Source organism: Phoca vitulina, unplaced genomic scaffold, assembly GCF_004348235.1.
Source record: "Phoca vitulina isolate PV1807 unplaced genomic scaffold, GSC_HSeal_1.0 scaffold2, whole genome shotgun sequence".
Classification (NCBI taxonomy): Eukaryota; Metazoa; Chordata; class Mammalia; order Carnivora; family Phocidae; genus Phoca; species Phoca vitulina.
This window is the reverse complement of record NW_022589705.1, coordinates 65748341-65770847: the sequence shown is the minus strand read 5'-3', so window position 1 is coordinate 65770847 and position 22507 is coordinate 65748341. Positions and strand designations below refer to the sequence as shown.

Genomic DNA, 22507 nt, shown 5'->3' with positions numbered 1-22507 from the left:
TTTCTTTCTTTCTTTCTTTCTTTCTTTCTTTCTTTCTTTCTTTCTTTCTTTCTTCTTTCTTTCTTTTTCTTTCTTCCTCTCTCTCTCTCTCTCTTTCTTTCATTTTATTTATTTATTCGACAGCGAGACAGCGAGAGAGGGAACGCAAGCAGGGGGAGTAGGAGAGGGAGAAGCAGGCTTCCCGCCTAGCAGAGATCCCAATGCAGAACTTGATCCCAGGACTCTGGAATCATGACCTGAGTCGAGGGCAGACGCTTAACGACTGAGCCACCCAGGCACCCCGGGATTTTTAAAAATGAGATAAAATTGACAGTAGTTTCAGGTGTGCAACATAATGATCCAATATTTGTATATACTGCTAAATGATAGCCACAATAAGCTTAGGTAAGACTTTTTTTTCCAGTTTCAGCTAGCTCTTACAAAATGGACAATGTGGGTGCCTGGGTGGCTCAGTTGTTAAGCGTCTGCCTTCGGATCAAGTCCCACATCGGGCTCCCTGCTCTGCAGGAAGCCTGCTTCTCCCTCTCCCACTCCCCCTGCTTGTGTTCCTGCTCTCGCTGTCTCTCTCTCTGTCAAATAAATAATGTTTTTTTATTTTTTATTTTTTTATTTATTCATGAGAGTCAGAGAGAGAGAGGCAGAGGGAGAAGCAGGCTCCCCGCCTAGCAGGGAGCCTGATGCGCGGGACTCAATCCCAGGACCCTGGGATCATGACCTGAGCTGAAGGCAGACGCCTAACCATCTGAGCCACCCAGGTGCCCCTCTCTGTCAAATAAATAAAATCTTAAAAAAATCAAAACAAAAAAACAAAATGGACAATGTTTAAGATTCCTGCTTAGAAATGGTGAATTGAAGGTGATAATGCAAGGATAAACAAATAGCAAGAGAACAGCAGAATTGACACATATTTATAGCTTGTACTCCTAGCTCTTTGTTAAACACATTAGGAGGTTGAAAACAATGGTTGTCAGTAGTAAACCCACTAGCAGATGTCTGAAAATAAACAATCTGTTCAAGATAAAGTTTTTTTTTTTTTAAGATTTTATTTATTTATTTATTTGACAGAGCGAGAGAGCACAAGCAGGGGGAACAGTAGAAGGAGAGGGAGAAGCAGGCTCCCCGCCATACAGGGAGCCCGATGTGGGGCTCAGTACCAGGACCCTGGGATCATGACCTGAGCTGAAGGCAGACGCCCCAGTTTTTTGTTTTTAAAGTAAGCTCTGTGCCCAGCATGGGGCTTGAACTCACCACCTGGAGATCAGGAGTTACACGTTCTACCAGCTGAGCCAGCCAGGCGCCCTAAGATAAAGTGGGTATTTTAAGTAACTGCTTTTCAAAAGAAGCATGCTATGGAGAAAGCTTTTTTTTTTTTTTTTTAAGATTTTATTTATTTATTTGAGAGAGAGAATGAGGGAGAGAGAGCACATGAGGTGGGGGAGGGTCAGGGGACTCCAGGATCATGACCTGAGCCGAAGGCAGTCGCTTAACCAACTGAGCCACCCAGGCGCCCCAGAGGAAGCTTTTTAAAATCCTGTAATTTAGAAATGTTTCCATATGTGATTTTATTGCTAAAATATTTATGTTAATAACTTTGGGAATGCTTGTTTTTGCTTCTAAAATCTTTAAAACACCTATAACTTTTTTTTTTAAGATTTTATTTATTTGACATTGAGAGAGACAGCAAGAGAGGGAACACAAGCAGGGGGCGTGGGGGAGGGAGAAGCAGACTCCCTGCTGAGCAGGGAGCCTGATGCGGGGCTCTATCCCAGGACCCTGGGATCACGACCTGAGCCAAAGGCAGACGCTTAACGACTGAGCCACCCAGGCACCCCTAAAACACCTATAACTTGATTCACTTTTCAGTTTGTACTAAAAAGAAATGTGCAGCTGTCCACCAGAATATGTACACAGCAATGTTCACATCAGCTGTCATAATTGCCAAAAACTAGAAATGAACCAAATGTTCATTAAAGTTCAAAAAACCAGATTAAAAAAATAAAAGAATGTTTTACATTTGCCCTCATTTACCATTGTCAATGCTTTATATGTAGATCCACATTCTACCTGGTATTACTTTCTTTGTGCCTAGGTTTCCTTTTTTTTTTTCAAGAACTTGTCAGCACAAGCAGCAGGGAGTCTGATATGGGACTCCATCCCAGGTCCCTGGGGTCATGACCTGAGCCTAAGGCAGACATTTAACCAACTGAGCCACCTAGGCGTCTCTCTCTGCCTAGATTTCCTTTTTTTCTCATAATTGCCTATTGGTGGTGAATCCTCTCTTTTATAGGAAAAGAAGAAGATTTATTTCTTATATTTGAAGGATTAACTTCATTAGCTATAGAATAGGTTGATAATTTCTTTCAGTATTTTAAAAATACTGCTTTACTATCTTCTGGCTTGCATTGTTTATAACAAGAACTTGGCTATCATTCTTATATTTGTTACTATGATTATATAAGTATCTTTTTCCTTTGCCTGATTTTATATCTTTTTTTTTTTTTTTTTAAGTAGGCTTCATGCCCAACATGGGGCTTGAACTCACCACCCTGAGATCAAGTCAGATGTTCTACTGACTGAGCCAGCGAGGTGCCCCTGTGATTTTTTATCTATCACTGGTTTTCAGCAAATTGACAATTAAATACTTTGGTGTATTTTTCTTCATGATTCTTTTGCTTTGGGTTTGTTGATTTTTGGATCTGTGGATTTATACTTATCAAAATCGGCAAGGTTTCTGCCATCGTTCGTTTTTTTTTTTTTTTTTAAAGATTTTATTTATTTATCTGAGAGAGAGAATGGGAGACAGAGAGCATGAGAGGGGGAGGATCAGAGGGAGAAGCAGACTCCCCGCTGAGCAGGGAGCCCGATGTGGGACTCGATCCCAGGACTCTAGGATCATGACCTGAGCCGAAGGCAGTTGCTTAACCAACTGAGCCACCCAGGCGCCCCCATCGTTCATTTTTAAAATTTATTATTATTTTTATGGTGTTTTGTTTTTGCCATCATTTCATTTTTTTTTTTTTTTTAAGATTTTATTTATTAGAGCACGAGCAGGAAGGGAGAGAAGGAGAAGGAGACTCTGCACTGAGCGGGGAGCCCGATGCAGGGCTCAATCCCAGGACGCTGGGATCATGACTTGAGCTGAAGGCAGACACTTAACACACTGACAGACTGACCCACCCAGGCACCCCTCATTTTTTTTTTTTAAGATTTTATTTATTTGAGAGAGAGGGAGGGCATGAGCACGGGGAGGGGCAAAGGGAGAGGGAGAAGTGGACTCCCCACTGAGCAGGGAGCCCAATGTGGGGCCAGACCCCAGGGCCTTCGGGACCACAACTTGAGCCCAGACGCTTAACCAGCTGAGCCACCGTGGTGCCTCTGTCATCATTTCTTTGTTTTTTTTTTTTTTAAAGATTTTATTTATTTATTTCACAGAGCACAAGCAAGGGGAGTGGCAGGCAGAGGGAGAAACAGGCTCCCCACCGAGCAGGGAGCCCAATATGGGGCTTGTCCCAGGACTCTGGAATCATGACCTGAGCCGAAGGCAGACGATTAACGACTGAGCCACCCAGGCACCCCTGCCATCATTTCTTTAAATACTTTCCTCCAGCCCTTTAAATATTTCCTTTCCCACCTCTATCCCTTCAGGGACCCCAGTCCACATGTATGTTAGTCTGCTTAGTGTTTCAGACTCATGCAGTTCTATTTTTAAAAAAGTATTTATTGCCTGGGTGGCTCAGTCGGTTGAGCGTCTGCCTTCGGCTCAGGTCGTGGTCCCAGGGTCCTGGAATCGAGCCCCGCATCGGGCTTACTGCTCCGCGGGGAGCCTGCTTCTCCCTCTCCCACTCCCCCTGCTTGTGTTCCCTCTCTCGCTGTGTCTCTCTCTGTCAAATAAATAAAATCTAAAAAAAAAAAAAAAGTATTTTAGAAAGAGAAGAGGGGAAGGACAGTGGGAGAGGGAGAACCTCAAGCAGACTCCACAATGAGTGTGGAGCCCACCATGGGGCTCAGTCTCAGGACCCTGGGATCATGACTTGAGCTGAAAGCAAGAGAGATTTGTCGGTCACTTTACTGACAGAGCCACCCAGGCTCCCCGAAGTTCTATTTATTTATTTATTTATTTATTTTTAAAGTCTTTGTGTTTTCATTTTGGAGTTTCCACTGCTGTCTTTAAATTTCTAGTAATTTTCGGGTGCCTGGGTGGCTCAGTCGTTAAGCGTCTGCCTTAGGCTCAGGTTAGCCCCACATCGGGCTCCCTGCTCTGTGGGAAGCCTGCTTCTCCCTCTCCCACTCCCTCTGCTTGTGTTCCCTCTCTTGCTGTATCCCTGTCACAAAAAAAAATTTTTTTTCTAGTAATTTTCTTCCGAGTCTGATTGATCCTATCAAGTGTATTTTTGTCTTCAGAAGTGTGATTTGAGTCTTTACTTTTTTTTTAAATACCTTTTATTTTTCTCATGCTCATGCTTTCCTTTACATTCTTGAACATGTGGACTACATTTAAAATAATTGCCTTAATGTCCTTGTCTAATTTTATCATCTGTGTCCTTTCTGGGTCTGTTTCTATTGATGACCTTTTTTTCACTATGGATTTTAATTTCCTGCTTCTTTGTTTGCCTGATAATTTTTTTACTTACATAACTTATCAGACATTGTGTGGGTTATTGCTGAGTGCAAAAATTGAATATATTTTGATGTTGGGATGCAGTTACTTGGAAATAGTTCAGTCCTTTTGAGGATTGCCTTTAAGTTTTGTTAGGCAGGCCTGGAACTTAACTCTGTTACTAAACGGTACTTGCCGTGTGGTACAGGTATTTCTACCCTGACTATTGGGAACGTGAGTTATTTTATTTTATTTTATTTTTTATTATTATTATTTTTTAAAATATTTTATTTATTTATCTGACAGAGAGAGACACAGCAAGAGAGGGAACACAAGCAGGGGGGTGGGAGAGGGAGAAGCAGGGTTCCTGCCGAGCAGGGAGCCTGATGCGGGGCTCGATCCCAGGACCCTGGGACCATGACCTGAGCTGAAGGCAGCCGCTTAACTGACTGAGCCACCCAGGTGCCCCGGGAACGTGAGTTATTTTAGACCCTTTGTGATCTCTGAAGATTGTTTCATCTTTGCTTTTCTAATAACTCTTACGTAGGCCTCAGTAGTTTTCTCATGTAGAAGCTGATCAGTAGTTAGTCAAAGACTGAAGGGAACCTTCTGCAGGTATCTGGAGCTTGCTATCTCTTCTCCATTCTGTTCTGTAAATTCTAGCCACCTAGGCCTCTCCAAACCCCAGACTCTTGTCTCAATTTTATGAGACAGACTCCTTTTGAGTTCCTCTCTGCTATGGACAAAATTCTCTAAGCAGTAAGTTGGGGACAGTTATGGGACTTACCTCATTTGTTTCCCTTCTCTTAGATCAATGTCCTGTGCTACTAGCTGTTCAGTGTTTGAAAACTGATGTTTTATGTTCTTGGCCATTTTTTTTAGTTGTTTGAGGTGGGAGGGTGAATCTGGTACCTGTTAACTTCCCTCATGGCTAATAGTGAAAGTTACATAGTACTGCACCTCACCCCTCATCTGTGTGGGGTATAAAACATTGTATTTTTGTTGCCGCTGGAGTGCCTCAATATTTGTAGCGTGTATATACAGCATTTTTAGTGCTTATATTCTATTTGGACATTTATGTTACTACCACATTGTGTGGTCTGTAGACTAGTATTGGTGGTCCGTAGACTAATAGTGGTTTGTGAACTGTTTGTTACTGGTCTACAAAGAGATAAGTATAAAAATTTGGAGTAAGCATTTAATAAAAATTCATCTGATGGGGTACCTGGCTGGCTCAGTTGGTGGAGCATGTGACTCTTGATCTTGGGGTTGTGAGTTCGAGCCCCATGTTGGGTGTAGGGATTACTAAAAAAAATAAATAAAAACAGCAAGGAGTGATTGTTTAAAAAAAAATCTGTTGTACACTGGAAATAAAAAATCTGGTCCTTTAACCACAGGTAATTTGAGAAGCTTGTGTTAGAATCTGGCCAAAATAACCCCTTAGTGAAGCTATTTGAACGTAACAGGCTATTACAGAAAGTGTTTGTAGATAAGGATCCAAGGCCATCATTCCAGGTTTCTGGGCAGATTATGTGCTTCACCTGCAGCTAGAAGTACTGCCTTTTATTTTTTTATTTTTTATTTTAAGGATTTTTATTATTTGACAGAGACAGCGAGAGAGAACACAAGCAGGGGGAGTGGGGGAGGGAGGGAGGGAGAAACAGGCTTCCCGCTGAGCAGGGAGCCCAATGCGGGACTCGATCCCAGGACTCTGGGACCATGACCTGAGCTGAAGGCAGATGGACGCTTAATGACTGGGCCACCCAGACGCCCCTGAAGTGTACTGCCTTTTAAACTGTGCTTCATCCCTGTGGCTCTAGCTATGAAGTCTCTGCTTATTTTCAACCCAGTTTTTTCCCCATTCTTCAGGGTTTTTCATCAAACTTGTTGACCAATATAATATTCACAAAAGGATTAGGGGTTCGAAGCAAAGATTTTGGATTCTGCTGAAAGTAACTGAGAACTTTTTTTTTTTTTTTTAAGATTTTATTTATTTATTTGACAGAGACACAGCGAGAGAGGGAACACAAGCAGAGGGAGAGGGAGAAGGCTCCCCACGGAGCAGGGAGCCCGATGCGGGGCTTGATCCCAGAACCCTGGGATCATGACCTGAGCTGAAGGCAGACGCTCAACGACTGAGCCACCCAGGCACCCCATGACAACTTTAAAAAAATATATATTTTTGTCTTTAAAGCATGTTCTGGGACTGAGACTCCAGTATAGTTAATCCTCACGTGTCATTTAATCGCGTCTCCCTTTCTCTGTGTTTCTAAACAAGCTGTCCCCTCTACTTTTTTTTTTTAAGTTTGTTTTTTTTAGTGATCTCTACACCCAAGGTGGGGCTTGAACTCACAACCCCCGAGATCAAGAGTCCCTTGCTCTACCGACTGAGCCAGACAGATGCCCCCTGTCCCCTCTGCTTTTTTAACTGTTTGGTTGGAGACTGTCTGTCTCCAGTGCACACAGTAGGTACTAAAATTAAAATGTCTATTAGATTTAATATTTATTGAATTGAATAAGCTGTTTTTTCATTGATCATTTGTTTTTGTACATATTGCATGTGTTATCTCTTTTCATAAATTTGTTATAGCTAAACAAGAAGAAAGCCCAGTTGTAGAAAACTAATAGACTCCATTCTATTTGTGTTGTTTTTAACCTGTGGAGAGTTTTCAGTAATTGTCCACATAGGAGATCCCTTTTATCTTCTATAGCTTCTGTTCTCATACTTCTAGCTTTCTTGCAGTATGTATTCCAATTCTGAGTAGTACTTGGTAGTAAAGTACCTGTAGTAAGGTTGCCTCTTTCCCCACTGTACTTTTCTCCATTTTACCAGTTTTGTTTGTTTTTTAAGTAGGCTCTGTGCTCAGTGTGGAGCCCAACGCAGGGCTTGAACTCAAAACCCTGAGATCAAGACCTGAGCTGAAATCAAGAGTCAGACACTTAACCAGCTGGGCCACCCAGGCGCCCCTCTCTATTTCACCAATTAACAGCATGCTCAAATCTCATTTGAGATCTGGCGTGCTTTGGGGGCATATTTACAAATGATATATGTCTTTATCTGGGTATTACCTTTGGGATATATGTGAAAAGTGATGAAAGGGCAGGTAAAAATGACAAGGATTTTTTTTTTTTAAGGTTTTATTTATTCATTAGAGAGTGAGAGCACAAGCGGGAGGCGGAGGGAAAAGCAGACTCCTTGCTGAGCAGAGAGCCCCACGTGCGGCTCCATCCCCAGACCCTGAGATCATGATCCAAGCCGAAAGCAGATGCTTAACTGAGCCACCCAGGCGCCCTGTTTTTTATTTATTTATTTATTTATTCATTCATTCTTTTTTTTTTTTTTTTTTTTTTTTAGATTTTATTTCTTTATTTGACAGAGAGAGGCACAGCGAGAGAGGGAACACAAGCAGGGGGAGTGGGAGAGGGAGAAGCAGGCTTCCCGCTGAGCAGGGAGCCCGATGCGGGGCTCCATCCCAGGACCCTGGGATCATGACCTGAGCCGAAGGCAGACGCTTAACGACTGAACCATCCAGGCGCGCCCTGTTTTATTTATATTTTTTAAAGATTTTATTTATTCATTTGAGAGAAAAAGAGAGCACAAGTAGGAGGCAGAGGGAGAAGCAGACTCCCCGCCAAGCAGAGAGCCCCCCAAAATGCCAAGGATTTAAATGAATACTAAGTGCATGGGGTCAATCTATAGCGTTCCCATATAGTAACTTAAATCAACCATGTCTTTAAACCTATCTAAAGTACAACTGTGTTGTAAAGAAATTGCAAATACAAGTGTATTGTAAATTTTTCTCACTTTATTTACCAATTTAAAAAATTTTTTACGAAAGATTTATTTTAGAGAGGGTGTGACGGGGGGGAGAGGCAGAGGGAGAGAGAATCCCAAGCAGACTCCCTGATGAGCTTGGAGCCTGATGCAGGGCGATCCCATGACCATGAGATCATGACCCTAGCCAAAATCAAGAGGTGGGGATGCTCAACCGACTGAGCCACCTAGGTGCCCCTAATGTTTTTGTACATTATTATGAAACATGTTGGGGCGCCTGGGTGGCTCAGTTGTTAGGTGTCTGCCTTCAGCTCAGGTCACGATCCTGGAGTCCTGGGATCGAGCCCCCGCGTCGGGCTCCCTGCTCAGCGGGGAGCCTGCTTCTCCCTCTCCCTCTCCCCCTGCTTGTGTTCCCTCTCTCACTGTGTCTCTCTCTGTCAAATAAATAAAATCTTTTTTAAAAAGGTGGGGGGGCGCCTGGGTGGCTCAGTCGTTAGGCGTCTGCCTTCGGCTCAGGTCATGGTCTCAGGGTCCTGGGATCGAGCCGCGCATCGGGCTCCCTGCTCAGCGGGGAGCCTGCTTTTCCTTCTCCCACTCCCCCTTCTTGTGTTCCCTCTCTCCCTGTGTCTCTCTTTGTCAAAAAAATAAATAAAATCTTTAAAAAAAAAATTAAGAAACATGTTAAATTTATAGAAAAGTTGCAAAAATGATATAAAGAAGTGTTCTGATTTTCCCTGGAGTCCCCATATTTGCTTTACAATTCGTTTTTGCATGACTGTAAGTATACATGACTCTAAGTCATATTAGATATAGCTTCGTTGCTTTCTGGCACGAAAGCCAAACTCACCTTTGTACTTGACCTGCCCAAGCTTAGAATCTATTATTTTTCAATGGAGTCTTGGTTACTTTTAGTGGGAAATGGATTTTTAGGAGTATAGTCTGGGTGCCTAGGGGTGGGGTACTCATTGCTACAGAGTTGGTCATTATTTCTAAATCTTTTCAGTAAACACAACTATGAAATTTTTTTTAAGAGTTTTTTTTTTTTTTTTAAAGATTTTATTTATTTGACAGAGAGAGACATAGGGAACACAATCGGGGAGTGGAGAGGGAGAAGCAGGCTTCCCGCCGAGCAGGGGGCCTGATGTGGGGCTCGATCCCAGGACCCTGGGATCATGACCTGAGCCGAAGGCAGACACTTAACGACTGAGCCACCCAGATGCCCCTAAAGATTTTATTTATTTATTTGAGAGAGAAAGAGAGTGAGAAAGCACCAGCCAGGGGAGGGGCAGAGAAGCAGACTCCCTGCTGATTAGGGAGCCCGACCTGGGACTCAATCCCAAGACTCTGGGATCATGACCCAAGCTGAAGGCAGACACTTAACCGACTGAGCCACCCAGGCGCCCCTCAAATTTTTTTTCAAGATTTTATTCACTTGTCAGAGAGCACAAGCAGGGGGAGCAGGGGGAGAGGGAGAAGCAGGCCCCTTGCCAAGCAGGGAGCCGGATGTGGGGCTAGATCCCAGGACCCCGGTACAATGACCCGAGCCAAAGGCAGATGCCCAACCGACTGAGCCACCCAGGCGCCCATGAAATGTTTTAAAGATGTTTATTAAAACTTTTCAGAAGTGGGGCGCCTGGGTGGCTCATTTGGTTTAGCATCTGCCTTCAGCTCAGGTCATGATCCCAGGGTCCTGGGATTGAGCCCCGCATCGGGCTCCCTGCTCAGCGGGGAGCCTGCTTCTCCCTCTCCCTCTGCCTGCCTCTCCTTCTCCCTCTGCCTGCCTGTCTGCCTACTTGTGATCTCTCTCTCTCTCTCAAATAAATAAATAAAATCTTAAAAAAAAACAAAATCCTTTTCAAGAAAACTGAATGCTCTTGGACACTTTGCTTTTTTTTCTTTTTTTAAAGAACATAAACTTTATTTTTAGTGAGTTTAACAGAATGTGAGGTTTTTCAGGAATGCATATGCTGTATTATAACAAATACTTCGCTTTTTCCACCTGATCATAAACTCAAAGCTAGGATGTGACTGTTTTGTTCACTGTAGTATATCTCATGCCTAGCAAATAGGCATTTATAACAGATACTTGAATGAGTAAAGATTAAATTTGATTATATATATATGTATATATATATATACATACATATATATATATATACACACACACATACAGGCTCCAATAGTATGTATTATATTACTTTTAAAATCTTTATATCCTATCGGGCATTTAATAAGTGGTAGCTCTATTATGGCTTTATATTTTTCTTTATTTAATTTCCAGGCTTAAAATGGCCTTCCTTTTAATTATTTTTCCCTTAATTTTTTATTACAGGATTGAAGAAGATGCTCCTGCTCCTTCTACCTCTGCAGATAAAGTGGAGAGGTAAGATTATTTACAGAGTAGTTAGATTTATATCTGGAACATAAACTAAGAACTATATAATTTAAAGGCAGTATTTATTTATTTATTTATTTATTTAAAGATTTGCTTTATTTATTTGATAGAGGAAGCACAAGCAGGGGAGTGGTAGGCAGATGGGAGGGAGAAGCACACTCCCTGTTGAGCAGGGAGCCTGATGTAGGGCTCGATCCCAGAACCCTGGAATTGTGACTTGAGCCAAAGGCAGACTTAACTGACTGAGCCACTCAGGCACCCCAAAGGGCAGTATTATTTTTGATAGATAACAGTTAAGACTGAATATTGAGGGGGCGCCTGGGTGGCTCAGTCGTTAAACGTCTGCTTTCGGCTCTGGTCATGAGCCCCGGGTCAGGCTCCCTGCTCCACGGGAAGCCTGCTGCTCCGTCTCCCACTCCCCCTGCTTGTGTTCCCTCTCTCGCTGTGTCTCTCTGTCAAATAAATAAAATCTTGGAAAATAAAAAATAAAAAAATCTTGAAAATAAAAAAAAGACTGAATATTGAGGTACTTGTCTGTAATTTAAAGTATGGAGTCCTGACAATGATGTCTCCAGGTTTTTCACATTTGATTAAAATATTAGAATTGAAAGTTCTGCTCCTTATTCGTTACATGCCTGGCAAATGCTAACCTATTCTTTCTTTGAATACTTCTACTGATTTAGATCTCTATTTTGTAAGGTTGCCATTTTCAATTTTATGTTATTCTAGTTTAAAAGTTTTAAATTTTATATTGGGCCCACATCTACTTCCACATAACTTCCCCTCTTGATATGACTATGGTTCTGAACCTGAGGTACGCATAATAGTTAACTAGGATGCTTATCCAAAAGGTAGATTTATGGGTTGCATCCCTAGAGATTTTATTTGTTAAGCTTGAGGTAGAATTCAGGCTTGTGTGTTTTTTAAAAAAACTTCCTGATAATTCCTAAGTTCACTTAGCTTGACAATCACTATTCTAAATTCTGTTTATTCCTTGTTCTGCAGAATATCTGCAGGTTTTTATTCACTATTTTTTATAAATGCATATATACATATATATGCTATTCACACACACACACACACCCACACACGAAGATTTATTTATTTGGGAGAGAGAGTACGAGCATACCAGTGGCGGGGAGGGGCAGAGGGAAAGAATCTTCAGGCCGACTCCCCACTGAGCATGGAGCCTGTCTTGGGGCTGGATCCCACAACCCATGAAATGATGACCTGAGTTGAAACCAAGAGTAGCTGGACACTTAACTGAGCCACCCAGGCGCCCCTGTATATATATTTTTAAAAGTTAGCTCTACAAAAAAAAAAAAAGTTATCTCTACAGCCAATGTGGGTCTTAAACTCAACAATCCTGAGATTAAGAGTCTCATGCTCTACAGACTGAGCCAGCTAGGTGCCCCAGTTTTATGGTTTTCAGTCTATAATCCAGGGATACCTGGGTGGCTCAGTCAGGTAAGCATCTGTCTTCGGCTTAGGTCACAATCCCAGGGTCCTGGGATCGAGCCCCGCATCGGGCTCTCGGCTCAGTGGGGAGCCTGCTTCTCTCTCTGCCTTGGGCCCCCACTGCTTCCCTGCTTGTGCTCTTTCTCTCTGACAAATAAATAAATAAATAAATAAAAATTAAAGTCTATAATCCACTTGAAGTTAATTTTTGTATGTGGTGTGATAATAAGGTTGAGGTTTACTTTTTTGCATGTGGATATCCAATTATTCCAGCACCATTTGTTGAAAAGATTATTCTTTCCCCATTGAATTGTCTTGGTACCTTTGTCAAAATTTCAAGTGGTTGTATGTGTGGATCTGTTTTTGTACTTTGTTCCATTTCATCTATTTGCGTTTATTTATGTCAATTCCACATATTATATTGAGATCACTGTCTTGCCCTGTCTACCTAAATGTTTCTTTTCTTTGTTTGTTTTTGTTTTGTATTTTAAGATTTTATTTATTTATTTGACAGAGAGAGACACGGTGAGAGAGGTAACACAAGTAGGGGGAGAGGGAGAGGCAGGCTTCCCGTGGAGCAGGGAGCCCGATGCAGGGCTTGATCCCAGGATCCTGGGGTCATGGCCTGAGCTGAAGGCAAACACTTAATGACTGAGCCACCCAGGCTCCCCTACCTATATGTTTCTTGATTTATTTTTCTTAGAGGTAGTACAACTTGCTGTATGAATATATGGTTCTTTCATGATTTTTTTTTGTTGCTTAATTCGCAAATATTTGTAGTAACATACAATATAGGCTTTGTGAGTAGATAAACCTTTTAAAGAAAATCCAGTAAAGCTCTTGAATGTTGCTTTATTTATTTATTTTTTTAAAGATTTTATTTATTTATTTGAGAGAGAGAGAATGAGAGAGACAGCACATGAGAGGGGGAGGGTCAGAGGGAGAAGCAGACTCCCTGCCGAGCAGGGAGCCCGATGTGGGACTCGATCCAGGGACTCCAGGATCATGACCTGAGCCGAAGGCAGTCGCTCAACCAACTGAGCCACCCAGGCGCCCGTGAATGTTGCTTTATGATTTCTTTTGCTTTTATAGTGATAAATGTGAGTTAGCTAAACCTCGCTGGAGTGGTCAAAGGTTTAAAGAAGTTAAAATACAATGGTTTATAAATGTAACAGGTATTTAAAAAACGTTGATTTTAAAAAGTATTTGACATTTGAAAAATACCACTTTTCTTGCAGTCTGGATGTGGATAATGAAGCTAAGAAACTGTTGGGTTTAGGACAGAAACATCTGGTGATGGGGGATATTCCAGCAGCTGTCAATGCATTCCAGGAAGCAGCTAGTCTTTTGTAAGTACTGTGTTTTGCTATGATGTGCTATATGTTTGTTAAAAGGTTGTCTTTTGGGTGGGGGTGGAGTTTTAAAAAATTGGATGCTTTCCATGTGCGAGTTTATTCCTGTAACTAACGATAAGACTTGGATATCATCGCGTATTCTCACTTTTTTCTTTTCCTGAGTGAGGTAGTTTGTTTTTCAGTCACCACTAATTAGGGTGACCAACTCATCCTACTGTGTTCTGGGACTTTTTTTTTTTTTTTAATTTGACACAGAGAGACACAGTGAGAGAGGGAACACAAGCAGGGGGAGTGGGAGAGGGAGAAGCAGGCCTCCCGCTGAGCAGGGAGCCCAATGCAGGGCTCGATCCCAGGACCCTGGGATCATGACCTGAGCCGAAGGCAGACGCTTAACGACTGAGCCACCCAGGCGCCCCTAAAATCTAAGTTTTTAAGAATAACCAGAAACATACTTCTTAGCTTATTTTCTTACCAGGTATCTAGAGATCAGTATTTTCACTGTCCTGCATTTAAGGATATTTAGGGGGAAAATTTGAGATGCATTATTCTAATCTAGTAGATTATACTTAACATGACCCTCATAATACTTAGTGCTTAGTTTCTCTAGTTATTCTTACTAGGCGGTAAAGGCCATTAGCTGGCCTGACTTTGCATGACTTCTTCCAGTCCTTTCCTTCATGAAAACTAGTCTCCTTACTCTATGTAAAGTACCTCCTCCTTTCCATTTATCATACTTGTGATTTGTTTCCCTTTCCCTCTTTCCTGTCTAGATATTGATAGCTAAAACTTAGGTATAGTGCTGTTTGTATTTCTAAGCATTGTTTTAAATACTTTCACAGGCATTATTAATTCAATTCTTAGAATAGATCTTTGAACAGTTCTTAACATTTCTATTTTATAGATGAGAAACCTAAGGCACTGAGTATAAAGTTTATACAGCTAGTTAAGGTTTAGAGGTGGGATTCGAACACAGGCAGTCTGACTCCAGAGAATAAGTTCTTACATCTAATAACATGATGTCTTTCCATATACCTCATTCATGCTTTAGGTCCCTGCCAAAGGTCCTTTAACTGTTCTGGCCTGTACTGACATTCATGTTATAGCAGGAGAAATACCTATTAATGTAGTTTGGCTCTGAGATTATATACTATAACTGCAGCAAATTGATGTCACTTGGAACATATATATATATAGAGAGAGAGAAAGAAAGACCAGGTAATATATTAACTTCATACATTGTGTGTGTGTGCGCGGGTGCACGCACCCACATGCTTTTTTTTTTTTTTTTTAAAGTAGGCTTCATGCCCAGCTTGGAGCCCAACATGGGGCTATGTTTGTTTGTTTGTTTGTTTTTAAGAGATTTTCTTTCTTTCTTTTTTTTTTTTTAAAAGATTTTATTTATTTATTTAATTGACAGAGAGAGAGAGACAGCGAGAGAGGAAACACAAGCAGGGGGAGTGGGAGAGGGAGAAGCAGGCCTCCCGCGGAGCAGGGAGCCCGATGTGGGGCTCGATCCCAGGACCCTGGGATCATGACCTGAGCCGAAGGCAGTCGCTTAATCAACTGAGCCACCCAGGCGCCCCAAGAGATTTTATTTATTTCACAGGGCACACAAGTAGGCAGAGCAGCAGGCAGAGGGAGAGGGAGAAGCAGGCTCCCTGCTGAGCAGAGAGCCCGATGCGATGCGGGGCTCGATCCTGGGACCCTGGGATCATGACCTGAGTTGAAGGCAGACACTTAACTGGAGTCACCCAGGCGCCCCTTGTTTTTTTTTTTTTAAAGATTTTATTTATTTGACAGAGGGAGATAGAGCAGGAACACAAGCAGGGGGAGCAGCAGAGGGAGAGGGAGAAGCAGGCTTCCCGCTGAGCAGGGAGCCCGATGCGGGGCTCGATCCCAGGACCCTGGGATCATTAGCGACTGAGCCACCCAGGTGCACCCCCGTTGTTTGTTTTTAAAGATTTTATTTATTTGAGAGAGAGAGGGATCAGGAGCGGGAGGAGGGACAGAGGGAGAGGAAAAGCAGATTCCCCGCTGAGCACAGAACCTGATATAGGGCTCAATCCCAGGACCCTGAGATGACGTGAGCCGAAGTCAGACGACTCAGCCACCCAGGCACCCCACAATGTGGGGTTTTGAACTCACGGCCCTGAGATCAAGACCTGAGCTGAGATCAAGGGTCGGACCCTTAATTGAGTCACCCAGGCGCCCCATACATTGTTTTTTAAAGTCCCTTTGAACTTGACTTGAAAGCAAGAAGAGAGGGGAGTATTGGTTTCCTAGAAGGATGTGTCACTGAAGAAATATCATTTTATAACTCAGAGAACTAGAAATAAGTATTTTTGATTAAATGTTAATTCAGGTCTTATTAGATGTTTATTCTCTTTGTAGAGGTAAGAAGTATGGAGAGACTGCTAATGAGTGTGGAGAAGCCTTCTTTTACTATGGGAAATCACTTCTGGAGTTGGCAAGGTACGTCTTTCAAGCCGCAGGGGTTTTTGTTTTGTTTTTTGTTTTGTTTCTTTAAAGGTTTATTTATTTGAGAGAGATCGAGCGGAGGCGGGGGGTGGTGGAGGGAGAGGGGGAGAGTCCTTCGGCAGAAATTCCCCGTTGAGCTTGGAGCCTGATGTGGGGCTCCATCTCACAACCCTGAGATCATAACCTGAGCCGAAATCAACAGTCTGACTTGTTTTTAAGTAGGGTGTTTTGTATCACATTAATGGTCTATTTAAAACTTTAATAAGTTTCTTTGCTTTCCAAGATTATTTACTAGCTTTGCGATTCATATGAGCTGGGTGAGTCTGCTTTTACTAAGAAAGGGGGTTTAGAAGGAACATGAAGTATTGATGGAAGTTTTGGAAGGCACTTGATGTAGATTAAACTTACGCTTGGGTTTTAACTTTTGGGGTCTTTTTTTTTAAGATTTTATTTATTTATTTGAGAGAAAGAGACACAGCGAGAGAGGGAACACAAGCAGGGGGAGTGAGAGAGGGAGAAGCAGGCTTCCCGCTGAGCAGGGAGCCCGATGTGGGGCTCGATCCCAGGACCCTGGGATCATGACTTGAGCCGAAGGCAGACTCAACGACTGAGCCACCCAGGCGCCCCATCTTTTGGGGTCTTTAGGAGAAGAGTTCTTTTCTGCTGGTGAATGGTCATAATTTATTTTTGGACCATAAAGTCCAATATAAGAGAGAGAACTTTTAAAAGCACTCTCGGCACAAAACAGTCATCCTTAACAAGGACTTAATGAAGGACAGTTTGTAAACAGTAGCATATGAAAATGTCTAGTAAATAAAACCAGTGGTCTTTTTAAATTTTTTTTTTAAAGATTTTGTTTTTTTTGACAGAGACACAGTGAGAGAGGGAACACAAGCAGGGGGAGTGGGAGAGGGAGAAGTAGGCTCCCTGCTGAGTAGGGAGCCCAATGTAGGGCTTGATCCCAGAACCCTAGGATCACCACCTGAGCTGAAGGCAGATGTTTAATGATTGAGCCACTCAGGTGCCCCAAAACCAGTAGTCTTAACTAACTATTGGAAAGTTGTTGTGTATTTTCCACTGGAGTTTATTAAGGAGAACAAAATATTTTGAGGGTACACGAACTAGCAAATGTTTTGTTGCTCATTTAATCTCAGTTCTGGTAAGTTTTCTAATTTTGTAGATCATCCTGATTTGTCATGAAAGTCTTTCCAGAATGTTTTAAAGCCAACTAAAGAAATGTGGGTGAATGCGAAGCTTGGGAAATATTATGGCCCTATTGTAAAGCGAATATATATTGATCTTATCCTTTTGACAAGAGTCATTAGTGCTTTTTAGGTGGTGGGATGAAGGGTATGCTTTTGTCTTTCAGTGCTTTTACTGCCTTAATTTATATTAGTTTTGATCACTGCTTTTCTTCCATGAATACTTAAAGTTTATAATCTCTGCACTTGATTGCTTTTCGGTCTTAGAAAAACTGTTAGGTTCTAGCCATCATACCTTTAGTGCTTTCTCCTTTTGTTCTCCTAGAATGGAGAATGGTGTGTTGGGAAATGCCCTGGAAGGTGTGCATGTGGAAGAGGAAGAAGGAGAAAAAACAGAAGACGAATCTCTGGTAGAAAATAATGATAACATAGATGGTATGTGGAGTTGCCTGTGACATTCAGGAGATGCGACGTATATTTCTTGTGTACAAGTGATGGGACTAGGGCTCTCCCTATCCTGGATGGTCTCTCCTAAGTTGTCTGGGGTGATACATGCATCTGGTGGAGACTACAGTGGAGATAGCCAATTACTGAAACTGAGAGCAGGCTTTTATAAAAGGAAAACTTAATTTCCCCAATAAATGTGGTTATTTAAATTGTTACTTTAAATACCTAACAAACTTAAATATTTTTTAATGCAGATTTTAAGTCTGTGCAGCTCAGTTATTTTAATAGCAGTGCTTTTGGAGTCTTTTTACATTTTTTGTGTCTAAGAAAATTAAATGTTAAATTCTAAGTGGAGTTTAGCTACTAGAGTTTTACATATTAGATGGAGGTTTATAATGTTTAGAGGAGAGCATAAAGCTTGGCATCTCTTAACCTAACATAATCAGAATGCTCAAGTAAAACAATATCTCACTTAAGTAGCTTGGGTTTCCTTTGCAGTAAGTTGCTCTGCTATCTGGGACTTTTCCCTTTGCTTTTTCTCAAGGGGACAGATAATTTTTAGGCCAACTGCTAAAATTTAAGCCAGGCTGTTTGAGGTTTTAAAGGGAATGTATTTTTAGTTTCCATTTATGCCTTGATCACTAAATTCGAAGACATGTTTATGCTTCATGTTCTTTAACCATGTAGAGGAAGCAAGGGAAGAGTTGAGAGAACAGGTTTATGACGCCATGGGAGAAAAAGAAGAAGCAAAAAAACCAGAAGACCAGTCTCTGGTAAAGCCTGAAATTGATAAAGAGCAGGAGACTGAAATGGAGAAGGGTGGAAGAGAAGACATGGATATAAGTGAGCCTGCAGAGGAACTACAGGAAAAAGTTGAATCCATTCCAGATCAGTTAACTGAAACCACTGAGGCAAAAGAAATAGCAGCACCAGAAGGACTGAATGAAGCCAAGGTCACTTCTGGGAAGCCAGAACAGGAAGTACCAGATGCTGGGGAAGGAAAATCAGTTTGTGGAACTGATGTCCAAGAAGAATGCAGAGAAAAAGGAGGTCAGGAGAAGCAGGGAGAAGTAATTGTGAGCATAGAGGAGAAGCCAAAAGAAGCTTCAGGAGAGCAGCCTGTTACAACTCTCGAAAAGCAGAGTACTGCAGTGGAGGCAGAAGCAGAGCCTATAGATTCAACAGTCAAGCCAGTGGATATGGGTGGGCATGAGCCAAAGGAGCAGGTAGCTGCCTCTGAAAATGAGCCAGGAAAGGCTGTTCTTGAGCAGCTGGTAGGGCAAGCAGTGCCTCCTGCTGAAGAGTCACCAGAGGTGACAATAGAGGCTGCAGAGGCCTCAGCTGCAGAAGCTGGGTCAGAAGTCTCTGAGAAGCCTGGGCAGGAGGCCACAGTTCTCCCTAAGGATGGTACAGTCAATGGACTGTCAGCTGCAGGAGGTCAGACTCCTGTTGAACAACAGACTAATGCAGAAGGACTGACAGAAACAAAAGATGGCTCAGGACTAGAGGAGAAGGTCAGGGCAGAGTTGGTTCCTAGCCAGGAGGAGACTAAGCTGCCCATAGAAGAGTCTGAGGCAGCTGGAGATGGGGTTGAGACCAAGGTAGCCCGGGGGGCTACTGAGAAATCCCCTGAAGACAAAGTTAAGATAGCTGCTAATGAAGAAACACAAGAGAGAGAAGAACAGATGAAAGAGGGTGAAGGTAACCGGGATATGCAAGAGCTGCAGTGGGTGGAGTACATTTCTGGATTTGACTCACACTAATCATGGGTAAAAGTCAGCCTTCCATTCAGGATTTTCCGTCTGCCTTTGGATTAGGAAAGGGCTAAATGAAAATGGGGATAGTTTAAGAAGATTGTGATAAGTTGAGCAAGTTAAATCAAAAGCGAGTCTTCAGCTGGCTTATGAACTAACGCTTTTACTAACTGCAAAATAGGCCTCCTCTGTGATTTCTGAGACTTGGCTAGCTATCAGTAACTTGTACCATACTAGCCAATAGAGGTGGATGGGGGCTGGTGGGGTAGGTAGGGAAACAGTGGGCTAGGCTGGCAGAGAATGCTGAATGGATGTTCACTTGCATGCCTCTGGATTATTTAATTTACTGTTCACATGGTTCCTATTCTCTGCTTTAGGAAGCAGGATTAGAGCAGTAGAATCCAGTGAATTGGTACACTTAAGCAGGCATGCCATTTAAATGAAGGCAGTTAATCACAGTGAAAGAATTCTGATGACCCTCTTTTACTTTTAGTCTTCAGGAAGTGTTTAGAGGCTTATTTACATTAGTTTTAAATTAGCCCCCTCCAAAAGATAACAAAAAACTTAACCATTAGCCCTCTTGCTGCTTTCCCCCTCATTTCATGCTTGCTTTGGCTGCTAAACTGAAGGTTTTGTTACTTAGAACATTAAAGTGTGGATGCTTTGCGTAGTATTATTGGTCTAATTTTGATTCAGTTCCATCAAGATGTATAAGCCTCTAATTAGCAATTACATAATTGGCACGTCTGACTTGAGTTGTACTATCATTTGAGGATTCTACTGTCTGTAAGGCTCATCTAATGTTGGTATTAATAACCACAGGTATATTTTAGTTAATAGTTATCACTTTGTATAATTGACGGACTAAGAGTTCTGTTTAGTTTTAGATTTTCAAAGACCCACTATCAGTATTTGCAGCTCATTCTGGTAAACTACATTCTACCTATGTGCAGGTCCTTGTACTCCAGCCAGCGTAGGCATGGTAACTAGAAGTGAATTGGCTAAATGGTAGCACCATTGGGCTGCTTGTTGGGTTTTAGGAGTTCTTTATGGAAAAAGCACAGGACTGAATTCTTCAGTTTTTAAAAAACTACCATGTCTTAATCTTTAATGATAGTGATCAAAGTTAGTGAGAAGTTCTGCTGGCTCTTTTAAGTTGGACTTTGAATAATAAGCTACAGTAGAGAGGTCCTATTTCTCCAGTTCAAAAACTATTCAGTTGGATCATAAAGCAACATTGTTACAGCTCTCCCACATACTTTTTTTTTTTTTTTTTAATTTATTTGACAGGGAGAGGGAACATAAGCAGGGGGAGTGGGAGAGGGAGAAGCAGGCTCCCTGCGGATCATGGAGTCAGATGCAGGCTTGATCCTAGGACCTGAGCCGAAGGCAGACGCTTAACAACTGAGCCACCCAGGCGCCCCCACATACATTATTTTTGATTCCAAAATAATACTATGTAGTAGGTAGTATTACTCCACTTAGAGCCATGAGGAAATTGAGGCTTAGGGGTTCTGTTACTTGTTTAGGGTCAAACACTAAGTCACAGAACTAGAATCAGACCCTAGATCTGACATGAATGTATGTTCTTCCCAAGCCTACCTCACAGTGAGGAAGGTGACTTTTTATCTCCTCCCTTAACCCACCTCTTACAGAAACTTTTTGGTCACTATTTATTTTTTTAAAGATTTATTTATTTGAGAGAGAGAGTGAGGCAGGGAGGAACTTTAGCAGACTCTGCGCTCAGCACAGAGCCCGATGTGGGGCTTGGTCTCATGACCCTGGGATCATGACCTGAGCCGAAACCAAGAGTCAGATTCTTAAATGACTGTGCCACCCAGGCGCCCCTCTGGTCACTCTTTTTAAAGTACTTATAAAAGCCTAGGAGTCATCAGTTGCATTTTTTTTTTAGTATGTGCCCTGGGTACCGTGCTACTCATAAAGAAGGTACAGTTTTCCATATTTTACAAATGAAGAAATGGCAGAAAGAGCTTAAGTAATTTGCCCTGGTCACACAGCCAATACGGGGAGGGCTGAGGTACCCAAACCTTCTGGCTCTAAGGCCTAAACTTTTTTTTTTTTTTTTTTTAAGATTTTATTTAGGGGAGCCTGGGTGGCTCAGTCGTTAAGTGTCTGCCTTCGGCTCAGGTCATGATCCCAGGGTCCTGGGATCGAGTCCTACACTGGGCTCCCTGCTCGGCAGGAAGCCTGCTTCTCCCTCTCCCACTCCCACTCCCCCTGCTTGTGTTCCTACTCTCACTATCTCTCTCTCTGTCAAATAAGAAAATCTTTTTTTTTTTTTAAATAGATTTTCTTTCTTCATTTGACAGAGACACAGCGAGAGAGGGAACACAAGCAGGGGGAGTGGGAGAGGGAGAAGCAGGCTCCCCGCAGAGCAGGGAGCCCGATGCGGGGCTTGATCCCAGGACCCTGAGACCATGACCTGAGCCGAAGGCAGACGCTTAACAACTGAGCCACCCAGGCGCCCCTAAGGCCTAAACTTTTATTCTCTGTGCTCTGTTCCACTTTATGTGGCAGCACTGGCCTGCAAAAATCTTATAAGTGGTTTTCTGTCTCAAATCTTTTTATTTTTTTTTAATTTTATTTTTAAGTAATCTCTACACTCAATGTGGGGCTCGAACCCATAACCCTCAGAACAAGAGTCACATGCTCTACTGACTGAGCCAGCCAGGCAACCCAGAGGTTTTCTCTTAAAATCCCATTTCTTACCACCTCTCAGGCTGTCCATATCCCTAATAAAGAAAATTGGTCTGTTGTTTTATAAGTGTTATGCTAGATATGATTGGTAAGTGAACAAAGTTTTTAAATTGTGGGCACAGAGCTTGGCCATACTGTACTGGTCAATCTGTAGTGTTTACCTGACTTAATCCTCTGGGAGGGCTAGAATAACCAAAGAATCAGCAGATTGTCTTTACTTTGTCTCTAAGAGGAATTTTTCTTCTTTGCGCTGTTCTGTGCCCTTAACTTTTGAACAGGCTACAAATCAGAGAAATGGTATAAAGCTGTGTATCCATTTTTCCAAAGG

General features: G+C 42.2%; 1 protein-coding gene across 2 annotated transcripts in view; it reads left to right on the top strand.

The window, feature by feature from the left end:
* Window positions 1-22507, top strand: part of NASP (nuclear autoantigenic sperm protein) — a 42855-nt gene that overhangs the window by 13821 nt on the left and 6527 nt on the right. The window contains exons 2-6 of one of the 2 annotated variants that reach the window (XM_032430106.1): window positions 10705-10755; window positions 13464-13574; window positions 15972-16052; window positions 17586-17695; window positions 18395-19408. In XM_032430106.1, the coding sequence (XP_032285997.1) occupies window positions 10705-10755; window positions 13464-13574; window positions 15972-16052; window positions 17586-17695; window positions 18395-19408 (1367 nt within the window). The remainder of the gene's footprint in view (window positions 1-10704; window positions 10756-13463; window positions 13575-15971; window positions 16053-17585; window positions 17696-18394; window positions 19409-22507) is intronic. The other variant, XM_032430114.1, reaches the window with a different exon arrangement.